The sequence below is a fragment of the Phyllobates terribilis genome, unplaced genomic scaffold (genome assembly GCF_046119375.1).
Source record: "Phyllobates terribilis strain yellow unplaced genomic scaffold, ASM4611937v1 Scaffold_8__6_contigs__length_399053987, whole genome shotgun sequence".
Lineage (NCBI taxonomy): Eukaryota > Metazoa > Chordata > Amphibia > Anura > Dendrobatidae > Phyllobates > Phyllobates terribilis.
The window spans coordinates 366,132,206-366,153,002 of NW_027362768.1; the positions used below are offsets into that span (position 1 = coordinate 366,132,206).

At 43.1% G+C, this 20,797-nt stretch overlaps 1 protein-coding gene across 1 annotated transcript in view; it reads left to right on the forward strand.

Moving 5' to 3' along the window:
* Positions 1-1,649: 1,649 nt before the first annotated feature.
* LOC141157483 (NUAK family SNF1-like kinase 1) overlaps positions 1,650-20,797 on the forward strand; it is a 46,622-nt gene continuing 27,474 nt past the window's right edge. The window contains exons 1-3 of the mRNA XM_073644829.1: positions 1,650-2,270; positions 13,923-14,043; positions 17,818-17,969. Of these exons, the coding sequence (XP_073500930.1) occupies positions 2,010-2,270; positions 13,923-14,043; positions 17,818-17,969 (534 nt within the window). The 5' untranslated portion in view covers positions 1,650-2,009. The remainder of the gene's footprint in view (positions 2,271-13,922; positions 14,044-17,817; positions 17,970-20,797) is intronic.

A 20,797-nucleotide genomic window follows, 5' to 3' on the forward strand; every position in this document is an offset into this window, starting at 1 on the left:
CCACCAGGAAGGGGGCTCAGCACTTTCCAGGTAGATCAGGAGCACTTGTCGAGACCCCTCTGGTGTGTGTGTTCCTCTCCTTGATGAGTTCTCCCACTAAGTCTTCTCCTGACTATTTGTGTGGTTAGAACTAGGTGTAAGGCCGGGTCCCACTGGATAAACGCAGGTAGAGAGATACAGGTGGCGTATGCCGCTCCGTCCGTATCCCCCTGGAATCCACTAAGCCTCCGGGCTTTTCTGACTGAGACGTGAAGTAACAAAGTCAGATATCGGGGGCCGGTCACCCCTCTTGCAGCAGGAGTCTCTCTGACTAGGCCAGAGTAAGAAATACAGGTGGCATATGCTGCTCCGTCCGTATTCCCCTGGGATCCTTTTGCCTGTGGAGCTTGTCTCCTCTGCTCCCCTGCAGGCCTTCTTAGGTCAGGACCTTGACCGGGTAGAGACAGTGGTTAACTCTGACCCGCTCCTCGCCTCAAGGCCAGAGAACGAGGATCGTGTATCTTCAGTCGGATGAGGCCTATTACTGAACTCTGGTGGGTGACCACAATCAGAGACGGTGACCACAATCACTAATGAAGATCACAATCAAAGACCTTGAACCTAAGATGGCTATAGATTAAATATGAATTAGTAAGTGTACCCTAAAAGTGTGTCCTCCACCCTCACCCACTACATGGTTCCCCCTATCTTTGGTTCCCCCCATCTCCTATATCCCGGGCCGGGGCAGCACCCTGGTGCATTTGGGCCCCCTTCAGGACAGGAGTAGTGTAGTGTTGAATGGTGAAGTGGTGTCCCGAGAGATGCTCCATCCTTACCTGGAAGAGGAGATACCACACCTCTACTGAGGTGCAGTACCCCTGTGGCGACTGAACCCTCAGGGGCGCCACAGACCTTAAAATATGCCATCATTATCCTCACTTCCACTACTACCAGGGGCCAACATTAGTTAATGTTAATTTCAGCATTAAAACTGATCACTTATGCAAACGAAAAATGATAACTTGTGGATTGGTTGGGGTCCCCACCCATTTTTAGAACAGGGCTCTGAAATGGCGCCAAAGAGGCAACCGTGTATGTGCCCCGCCACTCCATTCATTATGTATGGGACTGCCTGAAAAAGCTGAGTTCTTTACTTTGTGGTGCCATAGAGAACGAAAGGAGCGGGGGGGGGGGGGGGGGCGCACATACATGGTTGCCACTTCATTGCAATCGTGCATTTCAAAGCCCTGTACTTGAGACCGGTGGTGGTAAAAGCAGTCAGATTCTTTTGTTTGGAGGGGTGATAACTTAATATTTTAAATATTCCTTTAAGGGCTTCAGTCACAGTCATTGCTCCCAGATCTTGATACCTCAGGGACCCCAAAGTCCACAGGGACATAAGTCGATGCCATCATTATATGTGGCACCTGGTAGGTATTGCATTGGGGGCCACCAGACACCCCTATGGTTAATCCGATAATATTTCCCATTAATATCTGCATTTATAATATTATAACACGATACAATTATAAAATTATTGCACCACAATAATAATATATCCTCCCACAAGACAACACAACTCCCCGCAGCAGCAGGTAGAAGATGTAATTGTCACATCAGTCATCTGGCCGGGGAGGAGACCTCACCCACTTCCCAAATCTGTCTCCTCCCAGCCATACTATGAGAATGTAAGACCGGTCTCCCTGCTCAGTGTACAGTCTGCCTGCCCAGGGCTCCTACACCACAGGAACCAGAGGATAATGATAGCCGCCTGGACACCATAGCAGCTGCTGAGGGGTCAGAGAAGGGAAGGGGTGCAGATCCAGTTTAGGTACCCCCCCAGATCCTTCAAGAGGGTTTGAAACTTTAGAAACTTTTGCAAACAAATTAGCTGCAACTTTCACACCTGGATTAAAAATCTGTAACTTTCTGTTAATTTATTAGGAATTATTTATAGATATTTATTTAGTGTTCTAACGCGTTTTAGCATGCCCATTTAGAAAATTATTCTGAAAATACAGGCGGACACCATGACAGGGGTAACCGGAGAGGACAACGCAAGGGAAGGGGTCAGGCTAGGTGACATAGGGCGTAGAAGAGAAGAGGAGAGGTCCCCGAGTTGGGAGAGGTGTGACCCCTGTGGGGTGTCGGACTCCGCTCCTGGGTCAGGGGCCGTGATGAAACACCATCACAAACGCAGTATCAAACACCGCTACCAGCTGTTGGAGACGCTCGGAAGAGGAACATATGGAAAAGTGAAGAGGGGGATGGATAAAAGCACCGGCATGATGGTAAGTGATGGGCACCATCATCATTTTCATATTATATCAGCATTTCCCGTGTAGCAGAGCTGAATTTGTCATTCCAAACGTACATTTAATAACAATAATCTTTTTATTTATATAGCGCCAACAATATTCCGCAGCGCTTTACAATTCAGACAATTTCCAGACATTATCGGTGCTGTCCCCATTGGGGCTCACAATCTACATTTGTATCATTATTTGTCCCTGATGTTTCCCTTCAAAGGATTAACCTACAGATAAGCGGCGTCAGATATATTTGGCCGCCGCTTATCCTCATCTTTTTTTGGGGGGGGGGGGATTGGGTGAATCTAGGTCCGGCCAAATGTTGTGATCTTACATCTATGGCCAGGACGGCGGAGGGTGGGGGGGGGGGGTAGTGTGAGATTTGGCTAATGACTGAGTCGCAGTGATCAGACCAATCCTCTGTGGTTTTACATTTTTGTGCATGTGATTGATGATGTCTGTGGATGATCACATGTAGGGACGTTCATCTAATGGGGGGTGCGGGGATATGTCTATGATTGGGGGGCGCTCATTGCGGGGGCGAATGTAATTTCCATGTAAACGTAAATCTTTGCCGTCCCTGGAGGTAAATGCCTCTGCTGCACAGACACACAGGCAGATAGTGACCAAATTCTTGCTTTTTCATTATTTCAACCCAGTGATTGTCACGCAGCAGATGCCGTATTTTACGTGCAAACGAGAACTGGAACTGTTGCCCATAGCAACCAGTTTGGCCACTGCTTTCGTTTTCTCAACCAAAACGAAAGCCGAAATCTAATTGGCCCTAATATATATTAACAAATGTGCATAGCAACCAATGTGCCTTATAGAGGAAAACTATAGGAAATAAGAACAGGACATGTTGTCCATAGCAACCAATCAGAGCACTGCTTTAATGTTCAGACCAGAATGAAAACTGAAATCTGATTGGACGTCATAAAAACAAAATATCCCTGTTGTCCATAGCAGCCAATCAGAGCACCACTTTCATTTTCAGAGTAGAATGTAAACTGAAATCTGATTGGACCTCATACAAAAATATCCATGTTGTCCATTACAGCCAATCAGAGCACCGCTTTCATTTACAGACCAGAATGAAAACTAAAATCTGATTGGACCTGATAAAAAAAATATCCATGTTGTCTATAGCCGCCAATTAGAACACTGCTTTCATTCTCAGACCGGAATAAAAAAAGGGATCTGATTGGTTGCTATTGACAACAGTTCTTTGTTTACATAAGGCCCAATGGGCAGAATTATTAAGTAATAGAAATGTACAGTAAAAAGCAACGTACCAGGGCCAGAATCATTATGTGTGTTGGACATCTTGGCAGTTTTGTGTAGTAAAATGCGCCAAATTTTTTAACGATTGTTTTGGCCCAAAATATCAGTGTGGTGTATGCCAGCCACCCTGTCTAACACATCTCACTAGTCGCCATTTTGAAAGCTCTGGCACCGTTTGCACTATTTTCCTGTCTTATATGTGGAGATCGTTTCACTTGACCTTTTTGCTCACTTTTGCCGCACGTCATTATTTGCAATATTTTTTGTGCAATTTACTCCAAAAACTGGCACCTACTATTTATGGTGGAGGCTACACGGTAACTATGGCCATTGCACAGTCCGCTGATACATCGCAGCGTAATGCAGATGATTGGGGGGCACATTGCGTCAATATCTGATCGATGGGGGTGTGATAACCAGCACTGCCGCCAATCAGTTGTTCCTGGTGTCGGTGGCCGGAACTGCTCAATTGCGTGTTACACAGCACAACTCCGTCAACTGTATAGTGGCCGCGACCGGGTACTGCACATCCTTCCCCTCTTCAAATCAATAGGGTTGGGTGTGCAGTACCCGGCTGGGCCATTATTCAGTTGACGGAGCTGCGCTGTGCAACTTGTCACATCTGGCCGACACCGGGAACAGCTGATCGGTGGAGGTGCCGGGTGTCGCACCGCCACCAATCGGACATTGAAGACCTATCCTAAGGATAGCCGTCAATGTTAAAGTCCCAGACCACCCTTTTAAAGCAAATGCGGTTGAGCTGCAATACCACACACAACCTGAGAACACATATGGCGCTGTTTAATAAAGAAAGGAGCCATGTTAGTTTTTTTCTTTTATCCTGGACAACTCCTTGAATTAATCTGGGTACATTTACGTTGTTCTATCAGCATAGTAACGGCTGGCGCCTCAAAGTCGCCACTGCGTCTAAACACACGCTAGTCGATCGATGGCAAGTAGACTCGCACAAGACTCACTTCTAATGGAGTCCTGCAGTGAACTACTAGCATAATTTAATCAAAGCATTGATCACACGCAGGAACTGGAACTTGTCCATGCTAACAGCGCCTTATATTTCAGCTTCCTGGACCCGTGCACGGGTTATTGTAGTCACACCAGGCTGTACAAAAACTACAGAGCAGTTTTTCTAATTGGGGGTTGGTTAAGGTGGGATTATTTTTAGATTTTTGCCTTTTTTTATGTTATTTTGGATTTTCTGTAGATGATTCTCAGATTGACAATGTTCGGTGATTACAAGCTGAAAATTCTCCAGAATGCAGCAGTAATGAGAATGAAAGCAGTCCATGGCGCAGCGTGCCTCATCCCTGCCAAGTTAAATAAACTGTTTGGCAAAGATATATACTAACCCAACAGATAGTCTTCCATGGCGAAGCCTTTAAAAATAGAACAAATCCCCCGACTCCAGACCAGAACAGCTGTTTAATGCGTAGGAGCTGACAGAAGACTTATGTGCAAACGGAAAAGGTGGCAAATGTGCAGGATAGATGGAAGAATAATGCAGGACAGTGTCTGGCGGCAGCAGTGGCATAAAAATGCCATATTCAGATCATATTGCGATCTGCAAGGGACCACAAGCAAGTCACAACATGTCAGAAGAAGTTGGATTTATTGTGACTTGCTTATCGAGGTACCTCGACCTTGAGGGTCCCCATGCAACCGCATTCACTTGCATTATGCTGTGATTTCGCAGCGACATGCAGCAATCTTTGGCCGCACAACATGTGCTGCAGCCAAATCTACCATGTTGGCTCAGCTTTAAGAAATAAATTCATGTTGCCCTTGGCACCCAATCTGCTCCAGTTTGATGAGATGTCAGATTATTTTTCCAAAAAACTAGAATTTTTGGATGCCGGATGTTTTTCAAACCACGGTTTCCATAGATATGCAACTTTAACAAATTAAAAGGGATTTGGTCATCATTTAAATATCGCACCTACCACAAATATTAAACCACAGTCAATTTGGGAGTAATTTTTCCCCAAATTGTCAGCTTTGAAATAAGCAAATGTAAAGAAAAAATGCCTTAATGTGTGATGGTAAAAGCAAGAATTCCACAAAATGTGTCATATATTGCGCAGGAACAGGGTGCTGACTCGTCTAAACATGCTCAGCGGCCGTGCCCACATGGGCCTGTCACACAGCTGCAAATGGATTGTGTAAAGGATAAGAAAACCCACACAAAACACCCAAAATGTAAAAATGGGACATTTTGCAGGAAATTGTGTGCCTGATTCTGAGAAAGCTGATGATATGACCACTGTCAGAGCTCTTAGAGGATGGGGGGGGCTCTTAAAGTCATTGTACAGGAGGGGGAGGAGGTGAGCTGTGACATGACCTATTGAGAATGGTTGATCCTGTGTTATCTACTGTATATAAAGGTGATATTAGTCATTGTACAGGAGGGGGAGGAGGTGAGCTGTGACATGACCTATTGTGAATGGTTGATCCTGTGTTATCTACTGTATATAGAGGTGTTATCAGTCATTGTACAGGAGGGGGAGGAGGTGAGCTGTAACATGACCTACCTATTGTGAATGGTTGATCCTGTGTTATCTACTCTATATAGAGGTGTTATCACTCATTGTACAGGAGGGGGAGGAGGTGAGCTGTAACATGACCTAACTATTGTGAATGGTTGATCCTGTGTTATCTACTGTATATAGAGGTGTTATCTATCATTGCTATCCTGTCTGTGATGATAAGGAGACTGCTAAAAAGTTATCTGTATAGTACAGGAATCTAGTATAAAGCCTAGTGATCAGTGTTAAAAAAAGATTTTAGATTTTTTTAAATATAGAAAATAATATGAAATATTGAAAAAAAATTGTTAAAAATAAAATGAAAATGAATTTTACATAAAAACTTGATTGAACAATGAGTAAATTTATGATCATATATTCCTTTTAAGGGAATGTAACACAGCTGCAATACCTTAGACAACCTGTTGATAGAGATGGTGCCGTTTTTCAAAGAAAGCACCCAGTATCTTTCTAATCCTGGGCAGCCCCTTTACCTGTTTATAGATATAGAAGGGTCTTTTGTGCAAGTTGGTGGGTATTTAGGTAAACTAGCAATAATGGGATTTGCTAAGTGCCAGATTACAAAATATATATTTAAATTATGGATTATCAGGTGTTGGACTATAGGAATGGTTATATATTATATTATAACATAAAATTCCCTTAATCTAGCATTTGATAATCCAGAAAATCTGGTAATCTGGTCCATCTTTTCCTTATACAATGAGGTTTGTTTCGTTTCTGGAATATTTGATAATCTGTCAGTTCTATTAATGCCGGATTAGAGGACTGTTTTGTTTTTTCCCCATCATATCACAGATGGAAACATCAAAGCCGCTCTGTTTGGTTTCTCTTACCAGCATGAGACATGGCTCACTTCTCTTTCACTGTTTTCCCACCTTTATTTTCTCCTTCTTCTCGGCCCAGAATGTGCTAGAAGGAATCTGAGTGATTTCAGCGGCTGCCAACATTCCAGCAGAATTCCCAGAGAAGACAGGAAGAATTTTATATAAAGAAATATTGGAGTCTGTGATTCCTGGGGGGATAGAAAGGAAAACGTTCCCTTTCATGAATGGTGGTCAAAGAGATGTGGTCAGATGTGTGTGCTCCACAGAATGGCCAGATCAAAGAAAAAAGTCTGGATTTAAAGGAACAAACACAAATGTATTACAATACTGATCCTATACTGATCCTGAGTTACACCCTGTATTATACTCCAGAGCTGCACTCACTATTCTGCTGGTGCAGTCACTGTATACATACATTACATTACTGATCCTGAGTTACACCCTGTATTATACTTCAGAGCTGCACTCACTATTCTGCTGGTGCAGTCACTGTGTACATATATTACATTACTGATCCTGTACTGATCCTGAGTTTCACCCTGTATTATACTCCAGAGCTGCACTCACTATTCTGCTGGTGCAGTCACTGTGTACATACATTACATTACTGATCCTGTACTGATCCTGAGTTACATCCTGTATTATACTTCAGAGCTGCACTCACTATTCTGCTGGTGCAGTCAGTGTGTACATACATTACATTACTGATCCTGAGTTATATCCTGTATTATACTCCAGAGCCGCACTCACTATTCTGCTGGTGCAGTCAGTGTGTACATACATGCAGTAATTTGCTGTCCATGTAGATTATGACTCTGGGATACAGTGGGAATGTCCGGAGTGGTGATTCCCGGTGATGTGATTGTATAGAATAGTTTACACTACAGATCATCAGGGTCCCGGAGTTTTGTGCCTTCTTTAGTCCTGAATTCCTTATGAGTGAGATGTGAATCCTGCGGAGTTTCTGCGCCGTTGATCACGTGGCCTCGGTGACGCCGCAGACACATGTGTTGCAGGAGGATGTGGTTAAGTGTTTTCTGGAAGCTGCTGACTTGTCTGATAGATAAAGGCTTCCGGGCTCATTGATCACCATAAGAACATCTGTCCTTCCAGCAGACGTTCCACAACACGGCTCCACACACGGAGGTCACCCACAGGTGGCGCTATGAGCAATTGAACATTTTATATGAGCAATCCGACAACAGACGATCGCTGCCCATTCCGTTCTATCATTAAATATGGATGCGTTATCCTTCACCATTTTACATTTTTATTATTAGTTCTGTGATCATTTAAGGGGTCCTCCACTTTGGACAATCCCTAATTCTCACTCCACAAGAGTAAGTTAGAAAGTCACCAGTGATCGCCTCTGCGGAAACCTGGTAGTAAGTTTTTAATTTCCCTGCAGCACCTCCACAGGAGAAATGAAGTATTACACCTTGTCCATTAATTTTCTGCATGATGTAGGACGGACAGGTCCTTCAGAGCGAGAGATGCTCTTTGTGATAGTTTTCTGCTCTCGTCCACAAATAAGGATCCCAAGCAAAAGATCTATTAACCCTACATGCACCTATTAGGATGTCTGATGTAAACATGACTTATTTTGGGCAGCGATATGGCTGGATTACTGGAGACACAATTAGGCTATGGCAAGATCCATTGAATCTATTGTCCATCTACCCTAAATATAGGTTGGGAATTACCCTGTCTCACAGAGCATTGCTCTCAAACTCGCAAAACTACAACTCTCAGCATGCCCATACAGCAACGAGTAGTCAGGACATCCAAGGAATTGTAGTTTTGCAACAGCTGGAGATCGCCTGTGTGGCATAATTGGCAATCATGTGTTTGTGGGCAGCTGCTATGGGTGGCTCATGCCCAGCTCTACGGGTGTGTATATTTATGCACCGGTCTATTTAGTCTGCTTCTTTGCTGCCTGTGACGCACTATGCAAGAAACACGGTGCCAACACCGAAGGGGAAGGAAGTCGCTTTATACATGGCTGTGTATCAAACAGAATAAGAACGCAACAAGTAAACATGAGGCTGAAGGCAACCGGATTATGCCTGGATTATGTGACGACACCGCAGCTGTGAGACAGGGACAACCGGCCATTCTTCATAGACTGTAAGCTTGCGAGCAGGGCCCTCACTCCTTTCGATATGAGATATGCTTATTCTGTATTGTCTGTATATGTCCCCCCTAAAATTGTAAAGTGCTGTGGAATATGTTGGCGCTATAAAAATAAAAATTATTATTATTATTATTCTTAAAGGGGGTTTTCCAGATCGCCAGAAAACTGGGGTAGAAGAGTTGCAAACTTTTGCCCAATGGGTAGTTGTGCAAAAAAAATAGCGACTTTGGTGTATTTCCACTAGTTCTGGAAACTTTTTGAAAAGTGGACGGATCTTAGTGGGACAAGGCTGTGGCCCATCATCTATGTAGGTGAACCCCCAAGCTGCTACATTGTAGCAAACCAGCAGAGAATTGTGCAGCTACTGATTTGTTTACTGGTTACAATTGTATCCACTTGTATGTACCTGCAATCCTCTGAAAGTAAAAAAAAGGAGCGATTCATTCACTGTCAGCAAACAGAGATCTCGAAATGGTGAGAAGTTGAAGCATTAAGTATATTTGAAAGTTGTAGAACTTTTCATGGATGCGAAGATTATGGGATTGTTCTCCATATAAATCTTCAGGAGATGATTGACAGTTCGGAAAAGTGGAATAGTTTAGCTGCTGAACTGTAATCTCTACCATGTTGCAAGCAGAGGCAGATTTGCTTCTTCAGGACAGGGGCATTGAAATTGGCTGGATCCAGCTTTAGAGCAGCGCTTGCAGACTCTATAGCAAAGAGCTTGTAAGTGCTGCGCTCCTAGCCTTCTAGACCGACCACCTTTACAGGGGTTGACCGGGACTTTAACAATGATAGTCTATCTTTAGGATACCTAATCAATGTCTGATTGATGGAGGTGCTGCACAGTCGCCGATCAGCTATTCCCAGTGTCGGCATTAGGGATACTTTGTGCTAACACTGAGAAATCCCTTGAAGCCACATGCAGATTAGCCTGGAAGTGCATTGGGGGCATGGTGATATACTCAGATTGTGTGAACACACCCCCAATGCACTTCCAGGCTAATTTGCATGTGGCTTTAATGCTTGATTTCTCAGCGCTAACCCATAGGATTGCTACAAGACAGGCGGCATTTTTATTATGGTACGAGGACCTGTACCGTCATGCTGCTAAATTTCAGTTGTAAAATCATCCAGATGGGTTTCTTTAAATTTGACTTGTATTCCTGGCTGTATACTGGTGTTTACTGAACCGGTTCTGTATACTGGTGTTTACTGGACCGGTGCTGTATACTGGTGTTTACTGGGCCGTTGCTGTATACTGGTGTTTACTGGACCGGTGCTGTATACTGGTGTTTACTGGGCCGTTGCTGTATACTGGTGTTTACTGGACCGGTGCTGTATACTGGTGTTTACTGGACTGGTGCTGTATACTGGTGTTTACTGGACCGGTGCTGTATACTGGTGTTTACTGGGCTGGTGCTGTTTGCTGGTAATTAGTGAGTCAGGACTGGTTTTTACTAGGCCGGTGCTGCGTGCTGGTGTTTACTGGGTCGGTGCTGCCTGCTGGAGTTTACTACGTCGGTGCTGTTGTGTACTGGGCCGGTGCTGCGTGCTGGTGTTTACTGCGTCGGTGCTGCCTGCTGGAGTTTACTACGTCGGTGCTGTTGTGTACTGGGTCGGTGCTGTGTGCTGGTGTTTACTGGTCGGTGCTGTGTGCTGGTGTTTACTGGGCTGGTGCTGCGTGCTGGTGTTTCCTGGGTCGGTGCTGCCTGCTGGAGTTTACTACGTCGGTGCTGTTGTGTACTGGGTCGGTGCTGTGTGCTGGTGTTTACTGGGCTGGTGCTGCCTGCTGGAGTTTACTGGGTCGGTGCTGCCTGCTGGAGTTTACTACGTCGGTGCTGTTGTGTACTGGGTCGGTGCTGTGTGCTGGTGTTTACTGGTCGGTGCTGTGTGCTGGTGTTTACTGGGCTGGTGCTGCGTGCTGGTGTTTCCTGGGTCGGTGCTGCCTGCTGGAGTTTACTACGTCGGTGCTGTTGTGTACTGGGTCGGTGCTGTGTGCTGGTGTTTACTGGTCGGTGCTGTGTGCTGGTGTTTACTGGGCTGGTGCTGCCTGCTGGAGTTTACTGGGTCGGTGCTGCCTGCTGGAGTTTACTACGTCGGTGCTGTTGTGTACTGGGTCGGTGCTGTGTGCTGGTGTTTACTGTTCGGTGCTGTGTGCTGGTGTTTACTGGGTCGGTGCTGCCTGCTGGAGTTTACTGGGTTAGTGCTGGTGTTTACTGGGTCGGTGCTGTGTGCTGGTGTTTACTGGGTCGGTGCTGCCTGCTGGAGTTTACTGGGTTAGTGCTGTTGTGTACTGGGCCGGTACTGTGTGCTGGTGTTTACTGGGTCAGTGCTGTATGCTGGTGTTTACTGGGTCGGTGCTGGTGTTTCCTGGGTCGGTGCTGTGTTCTGGAGGTTACTGGGTCGGTGCTGGTGTTTACTGGGCCGGTACTGTGTGCTGGTGTTTACTGGGTCGGTGCTGCCTGCTAGTGTTTACTGGGTCGGTGCTGGTGTTTACTGGGCCGGTACTGTGTGCTGGTGTTTACTGGGTTGGTGCTGTGTGCTGGTGTATACTGGGCTGGTGCTGTATGCTGGTGCTTACTGGGTTGGTGCTGTGTACTGGTGTTTACTGGGATGGTGCTGTGTGCTGGTGTATACTGGGCTGGTGCTGTATGCTGGTGCTTACTGGGTCGGTGCTGTGTACTGGTGTTTACTGGGATGGTGCTGTGTGCTGGTGTATACTGGGCTGGTGCTGTATGCTGGTGCTTACTGGGCCGGTACTGTGTGCTGGTGTTTACTGGGTTCGTGCTGTGTGCTGGTGCTTACTGGGCTGGTACTGTGTGCTGGTGTTTACTGGGTTCGTGCTGTGTGCTGGTGTATACTGGGCTGGTGCTGTGTGCTGGTGCTTACTGGGTCGGTGCTGTGTACTGGTGTTTACTGGGTCGGTGCTGTTTGCTTGTGTTTACTGGGTCGGTGCTGTTTGCTGGTGTTTACTGGGTTGGTGCTGTGTGCTGGTGTATACTGGGCTGGTGCTGTATGCTGGTGCTTACTGGGTTGGTGCTGTGTACTGGTGTTTACTGGGATGGTGCTGTGTGCTGGTGTATACTGGGCTGGTGCTGTATGCTGGTGCTTACTGGGTCGGTGCTGTGTACTGGTGTTTACTGGGATGGTGCTGTGTGCTGGTGTATACTGGGCTGGTGCTGTATGCTGGTGCTTACTGGGCCGGTACTGTGTGCTGGTGTTTACTGGGTTCGTGCTGTGTGCTGGTGCTTACTGGGCTGGTACTGTGTGCTGGTGTTTACTGGGCTGGTGCTGTATGCTGGTGCTTACTGGGTTGGTGCTGTGTACTGGTGTTTACTGGGATGGTGCTGTGTGCTGGTGTATACTGGGCTGGTGCTGTATGCTGGTGCTTACTGGGTCGGTGCTGTGTACTGGTGTTTAATGGGATGGTGCTGTCCTGGTGTATACTGGGCTGGTGCTGTATGCTGGTGCTTACTGGGCCGGTACTGTGTGCTGGTGTTTACTGGGTTCGTGCTGTGTGCTGGTGCTTACTGGGCTGGTACTGTGTGCTGGTGTTTACTGGGTTCGTGCTGTGTGCTGGTGTATACTGGGCTGGTGCTGTGTGCTGGTGCTTACTGGGTCGGTGCTGTGTACTGGTGTTTACTGGGTCGGTGCTGTTTGCTTGTGTTTACTGGGTTGGTGCTGTTTGCTGGTGTTTACTGGGCCGCTGCTGTTTATAAGAACCTTGTGACTGGGCAGAGATTGTGAAATGAGGGTAATATTAGACCAGGGCCAGACTCCAGGTGATTATGTAACTCTCCGGTCTTGCTGTCTGGAATTATATTGTATCTGCAGAACCCGAGTGTTCACGGCTCGGAGTCGGCACATAACGCAGCTTTCTCGTGTTTGTAAACAACATCAGGAGTTTATTACAGAACAGCATTATAATAAGAGGAGCGACTAACAAAACACTTCCACATCTCCAACATTGTAGCAACTTTCTAATATACTGTGAATTTAAATTCTTCACCACATACAATACCTCTGCTTGCTGTCAGTGACTATAAATGAAAGAAAGAAAACAGCACAGCCGAGATCACCCAATACGGTTCATATGGTATAGGAGTGCGGAAATCCTTTCTAACCAAACGTAAATGTCCAAGTAAATAAGAAAAAGTTACTTTTCTTCCATATCCTGATAAAATTCTTCTCTTTAATAGAAAGTGGAAAATTCATATGGATCACAAAAATATAGCTGGAAGCAACTTTTTCTTCTTCTTAGTGATTATAAATGACCTGGTTATGTTCACAAAATGGATGGGTTGGTTGCAATATAGGTCTTGTCAATTTTATACAGATCTTTCCCCTGTTTGGATAGTTTGTTACAATGTATCAGCGCAGATAGAATGTTGGAGTCTGGACAGGGGATGTCAAAGACTTATGTATTGATGACCAATTTTTACGATAGGTTATCAATATTAGATCATAGTTGGTCCTAGAACCTGCGCCCCCGACTGCTGTCGCTGCAAGAAGATGTACATATAATGCACCGAGGCAGAACAGCACAGCGCCGTACACTCTGTAGTGGCCATTCTTGGTACTGCAGCTCAGCTCCTATTGAAGTGAATAGAAGCAAAGCTGCATTTGATTGTCTAGACTGGTTGCAAGTGTTGCAAACCCCAAGCAGTGTGAACAGTGCAGTTCAAGGTTGATTTTCAGTCTCTATAGGCGAGATCTTGAAAATGAGAAACGCTGTTAAGAAACACTATCATTATAAATTAGCAATGCAGTTGACTGCAGAATACCGCCATCTGGTTAAATAGCTTATATCGCTTGTTTTTTTTAGGTTGCTGTGAAATCTATTCAAAAAGACAAGATCACAGACGAGCTGGACCGGGTCCATCTTCAGCGAGAGATTGAGATCACAGCGCTGCTGAAACACGAGCACATCATACAGGTCTCCGAAGGTCAGTAATGGCCTGGGGCTTATATCTAAAAGTGCGTCAGAGGCGGAGGATTCCCCGGGCAGCGCAGATCCCTCCACTTAATGGGGTTATTAGCTTGATTGTTCATAGAGACTCAAGTCTGCCATTCCAGTGCATGAAAAGAACAATTCATTCCCATAGATACAAATGAGAATTATTTTGACTTTCTAATGATTTATTTGAGACGCTTTACAAAAAGTTTACTTTGTTTCTACTAAAATTGAGTTACAGCGCTCTAGTCTCATCCAGAGCTGCATTCAACTTTTACTAGTTTCATTTTATCAGGTCCTCATATCTAAAGCTCCTGCTGGTTCAGTATCTGTACAGAACATCTGTGGGGTGCCGAGGTCTCAGCTGCATCCGGTGCTCGGTGTCTGAGGGGTTCAAAGGCCCTGTCATCCATGTAAGACATAATCAGCAGTGTAGATGCGAAAGTGATACACATGCACAAGTATATAGCTGCAATAAATATACTACTGACTAATATAATACATGACCCTATGTACAAGAATATAACTACTATAATACTGCTCCTATGTACAAGAATATAACTACTATAATACTGCTCCTATGTACAAGGATATAACTACTATAATACTGCTCCCTATGTACAAGAATATAACTACTATAATACTGCCCCCTACGTACAAGAATATAACTACTATAATACTGCTTCTATATACAAGAATATAACTACTATAATACTGCCCTCTATGTACAAGAATATAAATACTATAATACTGCCTCCTATGTACAAGAATATAATTACTATAATACTGTCCCTATGTACAAGAATATAACTACTATAATACTGTCCCCTATGTACAAGAATATAACTACTATAATACTGCCCCTATGTACAAGAATATAACTACTATAATACTGCTCCCTATGTACAGGAATATAACTACTATAATACTGCTCCTATGTACAAGAATATAACTACTATAATACTGCTCCCTATGTACAGGAATATAACTACTATAATACTGCTCCTATGTAAAAGAATATAACTACTATAATACTGTTCCTATGTACAAGAATATAACTACTATAATACTGCTCCTATGTACAAGGATATAACTACTATAATACTGCTCCCTATGTGCAAGAATATAACTACTATAATACTGCTCCCTATGTACAAAAATATAACTACTATAATACTGTCCCTATGTACAAGAATATAACTACTATAATACTGCCCCCTATGTACAGGAATATAACTACTATAATACTGCCCCCTATGTACAAGAATGTAACTACTATAATACTGCTCCTATATACAAGAATATAACTACTATAATACTGCCCCTATGTACAAGAATATAACTACTATATTACTGCCCCCATGTACAATAATATAACTACTATAATACTGCCCCCATGTACAATAATATAACTACTATAATACTACCCCTATGTACAAGAATATAACTACTATAATACTGCTTCCTATGTACAAGAATATAACTACTATAATAGTGCACCTATGTATAAGAATATAACTACTATAATACTGCCCCTATGTACAAGAATGTAGCTACTATAATACTGCCCCTATGTACAAGAATGTAACTACTATAATACTGACCCCTATGTACAAGAATATAACTACTATAATACTGTCCTCTATGTACAAGAATATAACTACTATAATACTGCTCCTATGTATAAGAATATAACTACTATAATACTGCCCCTATGTACAAGAATATAACTACTATAATACTGCCCCCTATGTACAAGAATATAACTACTATAATACTGCCCCTATGTATAAGAATATAACTACTATAATACTGCCCCTATGTACAAGAATATAACTACTATAATACTGCCCCTATGTATAAGAATATAACTACTATAATACTGCCCCTATGTATAAGAATATAACTACTATAATACTGCCCCTATGTATAAGAATATAACTACTATAATACTGCCCCTATGTACAAGAATATAACTACTATAATACTGCCCCTATGTACAAGAATATAACTACTATAATACTGCCCCTATGTATAAGAATATGACTACTATAATACTGCCCCTATGTACAAGAATATAACTACTATAATACTGCCCCCATGTACAATAATATAACTACTATAATACTGCCCCCATGTACAATAATATAACTACTATAATACTACCCCTATGTACAAGAATATAACTACTATAATACTGCTTCCTATGTACAAGAATATAACTACTATAATAGTGCGCCTATGTATAAGAATATAACTACTATAATACTGCCCCCTATGTACAAGAATGTAACTACTATAATACTGCTCCTATATACAAGAATATAACTACTATAATACTGCCCCTATGTGCAAGAATATAACTACTATAATACTGCCCCCATGTACAATAATATAACTACTATAATACTGCCCCAATGTACAATAATATAACTACTATAATACTGCCCCTATGTACAAGAATATAACTACTATAATACTGCTTCCTATGTACAAGAATATAACTACTATAATAGTGTGCCTATGTATAAGAATATAACTACTATAATACTGCCCCTATGTACAAGAATGTAACTACTATAATACTGCCCCTATGTACAAGAATGTAACTACTATAATACTGACCCCTATGTACAAGAATATAACTATTATAATACTGCCCCTATGTACAAGAATATAACTACTATAATACTGCCCCTATGTACAAGAATATAACTACTATAATACTGCTCCTATGTACAAGAATATATCTACTATAATACTGCTCCTATGTACAAGAATATAACTACTATAATACTGCTCCTATATACAAGAATATACCTACTATAATACTGCCCCTATGTACAAGCATATAACTACTATAATACTGCTCCTATGTACAAGAATATAACTATTATAATACTGCCCCTATGTACAAGAATATAACTACTATAATACTGCCCCTATGTACAAGAATATAACTACTATAATACTGCTCCTATGTACAAGAATATATCTACTATAATACTGCTCCTATGTACAAGAATATAACTACTATAATACTGCTCCCTGTGTACAAGAATATATCTACTATAATACTGCTCCCTGTGTACAAGAATATAACTACTATAATACTGCTCCCTGTGTATAAGAATCTTGTTGTTATATTAAAGAATTCTCAGACATAAGTTAAGCTTTCTATTCCTCATTATTCGTTAATAGAAGGATCTTTCATATTTCCTTAGTACTTTGCACCTTGTAAGTGTCAGACGATGGTTTTATCACTGGCAGTTACTATTGTAGGAGCGTGACCAGGAACGTGCTCTCATCCCAGACACAATAAGACCATGACAAATTTTAACAGCAAGGACAGATAATAACAGGGAGGACGTGTAAAATTTCATTTCACAGTCTGTCATGGCCAAACCAGACTGTCGGGTGGGGTGGATGTACCGTACACGGCTATTAAAGCACTGAGTGTCAGGTTGGATATATTCATCCTAATAAGTTCTTAAAGCTGTGACTGGTTGTCTAGAAAATTAATTAAACCTCTGTACATTTACATGTTATTATAGATTCACCTTGTGGGAAGCCTTTATTGTATTAGACAAGTGTAAAAGTAGCAATTCACTAATATGCCTTTATAAATGAGAATAAGAGTAAGGGGGGAGAGGAGGGGGATGCAGCTTCAGTTTTCCTGTGATTGTCTCTGAGACTGTGTGCTGTGAGAGGGGAGGAGGAGCAGAAGCATCAGAGAGATATGTGAAAACACTTTTTCTTTCTGCAGTGTTTGAGAGCCCAGATAAGATCATCATCGTCATGGAGTACGCCAGCAGCGGAGAATTGTATGACTTCATAAATAACAAGCACCAGCTCCCGGAGAGCGACGCCCGCAGGTTCTTCAGACAGATCGTCTCCGCTCTTCACTATTGCCACAAGGTAAACACGTTCAGATAAAAACAGAATTTTCCAAACTTGTCAAAATATTGCACATTTAGTCCTGCCTGGAGCACATACCTGACAGGTGCACTGGCCACTCGGGAAACAGTCAGCATGGAGGCTTATTTCTTACTGACGGGTTAGATGCTTGCATTTTACAATCATTCCACCTATACTGTAAAGAAATCAGCATTTTATTCACTAACTTTACGGTGGGCTTGTACTTACACACTGAAGGCAGGGCTGCAGTGTAAAGCAAGGGGTTGGAAGAGAGCAGCAGGTTGTATGTTATATGTATGCTCAAAAGTTTACATACCCCGGCAGAATTTTTCCTTTCTTGGCCTTGTTTCAGAGAATATGAATTAAGAACTGGGGTATGTGAACTTTTGATCAGGGTCATTTGGATGTTTTTGGTTGTCATTAAGATTTAAACAGAGAAAACACAGTAGTTTGACAATAAATGGCTTCACCCAACCAATAACCATGAGTGGAGAAAAAGTTTTTTTGTTAACATTCATATTCTCTGAAACAAGGCCAAGAAAGGAAAAATTCTGCCGGGGTATGTAAACTTTTGAGCACAACTGTATATAGCTTCCCATGGGCAGGGTTCTTATCACTCGAGCCCCTCTCCTACTACCCTTATTCACATTGAGGTCGGCTGACATAGAGTAAGGTTTTAATACTAGAGACAAGATAGGTCCTTCCTGAAGGGTACTCCTTGTCGCAGTGTGATGGTTTTTACTCTTTTATGATCAAAATAATATCTAAGTGCCCTATGTTATTTTCATGTACTATTACTATTTACTTACTACAGGTATATGCTAATTTTGGGGTATTCTTTTCTTGTTTTTTTTATGTGAAATGGCCACAGTGTGAACATGCTCTTATGCAGTGCGCGTATCCCAGCTTATTCTCCGGCTCATTTCTTTGGTTTTGCTGTAGTTTCTTGTTCTCTGTGTGGTTCCCTTTCTGAGCTAGGCATTTATCTATATAGCTTGACATGGATGATGGCTGAACAGTTGAGGCCCCTGTCCTGCTTTGCACAGTGTGAACATGCTCTTATGCAGTGCACGTTTCCCAGCTTATGCTCCGGCTCATTTCTTTGGTTTTGCTGTAGTTTCTTGTTCTCTGTGTGGTTCCCTTTCTGAGCTAGGCATTTATCTATATAGCTTGACATGGATGATGGCTGAACAGTTGAGGCCCCTGTCCTGCTCTGCACAGTGTGAACATGCTCTTACACAGTGCACGTATCCCAGCTTATGCTCTGGCTCATTTCTTTGGTTTTGCTATGGCATAAGGTCACAAAGCTTCTAGGGAAATAGTATAATGGGGTGTGGTGGGCACGCGGCTCTTTGTCTCCATGCTGTGTTCTTGATGTGGGGGCATCCAGCTATGGATCAGGGGCTTCTCTCTCACTTGTAGCTGTCAGCCGATCCCAATGAGGGATGTCAGTCTGTTAGTTGTTGCTGTGGAGCACGTATATATTTATCTCTAATTCTCGGTAACCAGGCGTGCGGATGGGGCGGCTGCGTTATGTCTGAGATACTTTATGCCTTGCTTTAAATTCACAGAACATGAAAGTGTCTTGAGCTCAGAGAACGGAGGAGTAAATAGTGTGCGGTGATTCAGGGGTATGCAATGTACCTGCGCCGCGCTGCCTGGGTATTTATATTCCGAGACTGCCGCAGTGAGTTTATTTCAGGACTCAGCCGGAGAGGAATCTGCGATTGTCCTGTCTCCGGAGAGATTAGCCCGGAGGTGGGCTAATAGGACCATATCACCCACCAGGAAGAAACTAATCATCATCTGTATACATAGAGTATGGACACACGGGGGAATTACAGGCGGCCAAGACTCCACCGATATCTGGCCCACAAATACAGATCGTTAAAAATTAATCATTAATTCTTTTTGGACTGAGTTTAGACGCAAAATCAGACTTGACCAACCAGACGATCCTACAGTCGGGCATAGCTTCTGCCCTAACCTTGTGTCCATGTCCAAAGTCCCACTGGCCACTGTAGCCATCCAGACAAAAAGTCCCCACAGCTAGCCCCTCACATATCCTCCCGATCTTCAACCTATAAACCCAGCATCTACTCCCAGCCTTTTTCTTTTAAAAGAAGTTGGGCCAGCACTATAAATAATAATACCTGATTCCTAAAGAGCATGGAGAACCAGGTTGTCACCCACAAAGGCCCAACCTATTCCTTTATATTCTGTTTTTACCTGAGTTTTCCTTAAAGGGGACCTGTCACTTGCCATAAATATATAACATTTTTACCTGATGTAATTGCTGCTGTTCTCCTGAATCCGGCAATGTCTTTCTTTTGTTCCTGCGCCTCTTTGTTCCTGAGATACGGCCCCTTATTCAGTGTTTATAAATCTAGTCTTGTTAGCCAACTGGGCGTGGTCCTCAAGTAGACATTCGTGATGTAAATGCCACTGTTCTCCTGAATCCAGCGATGTTTTTCTTTTGCTCCTGTGCCTCTCCGTTCCTGAGATATGGCTACCTGTATATAAATCTAGCTCTTTTTTAGCCAACTGGGTGTGGCCCTCAAGTATACATTCACAGAGAAGTCAGGACCACACCATTTGAAAATAACTGATAATGCCTGACTGCTAAGGAGCACAGAGAATCAGGCTGTCACCCACAAAGGCCCAATATATTCTTTTATATTCTGTTTTTACCTGAGTTTTCCTTAAAAGGGACCTGTTATTTGCCATAAATATTTATTATTTTTTACCTAATGTAAATGGCGCTGTTCTCCTGAATCCGGCAATGTCTTTCTTTTGCTCCTGGGCCTCTCTGTTGCTGAGATATGGCC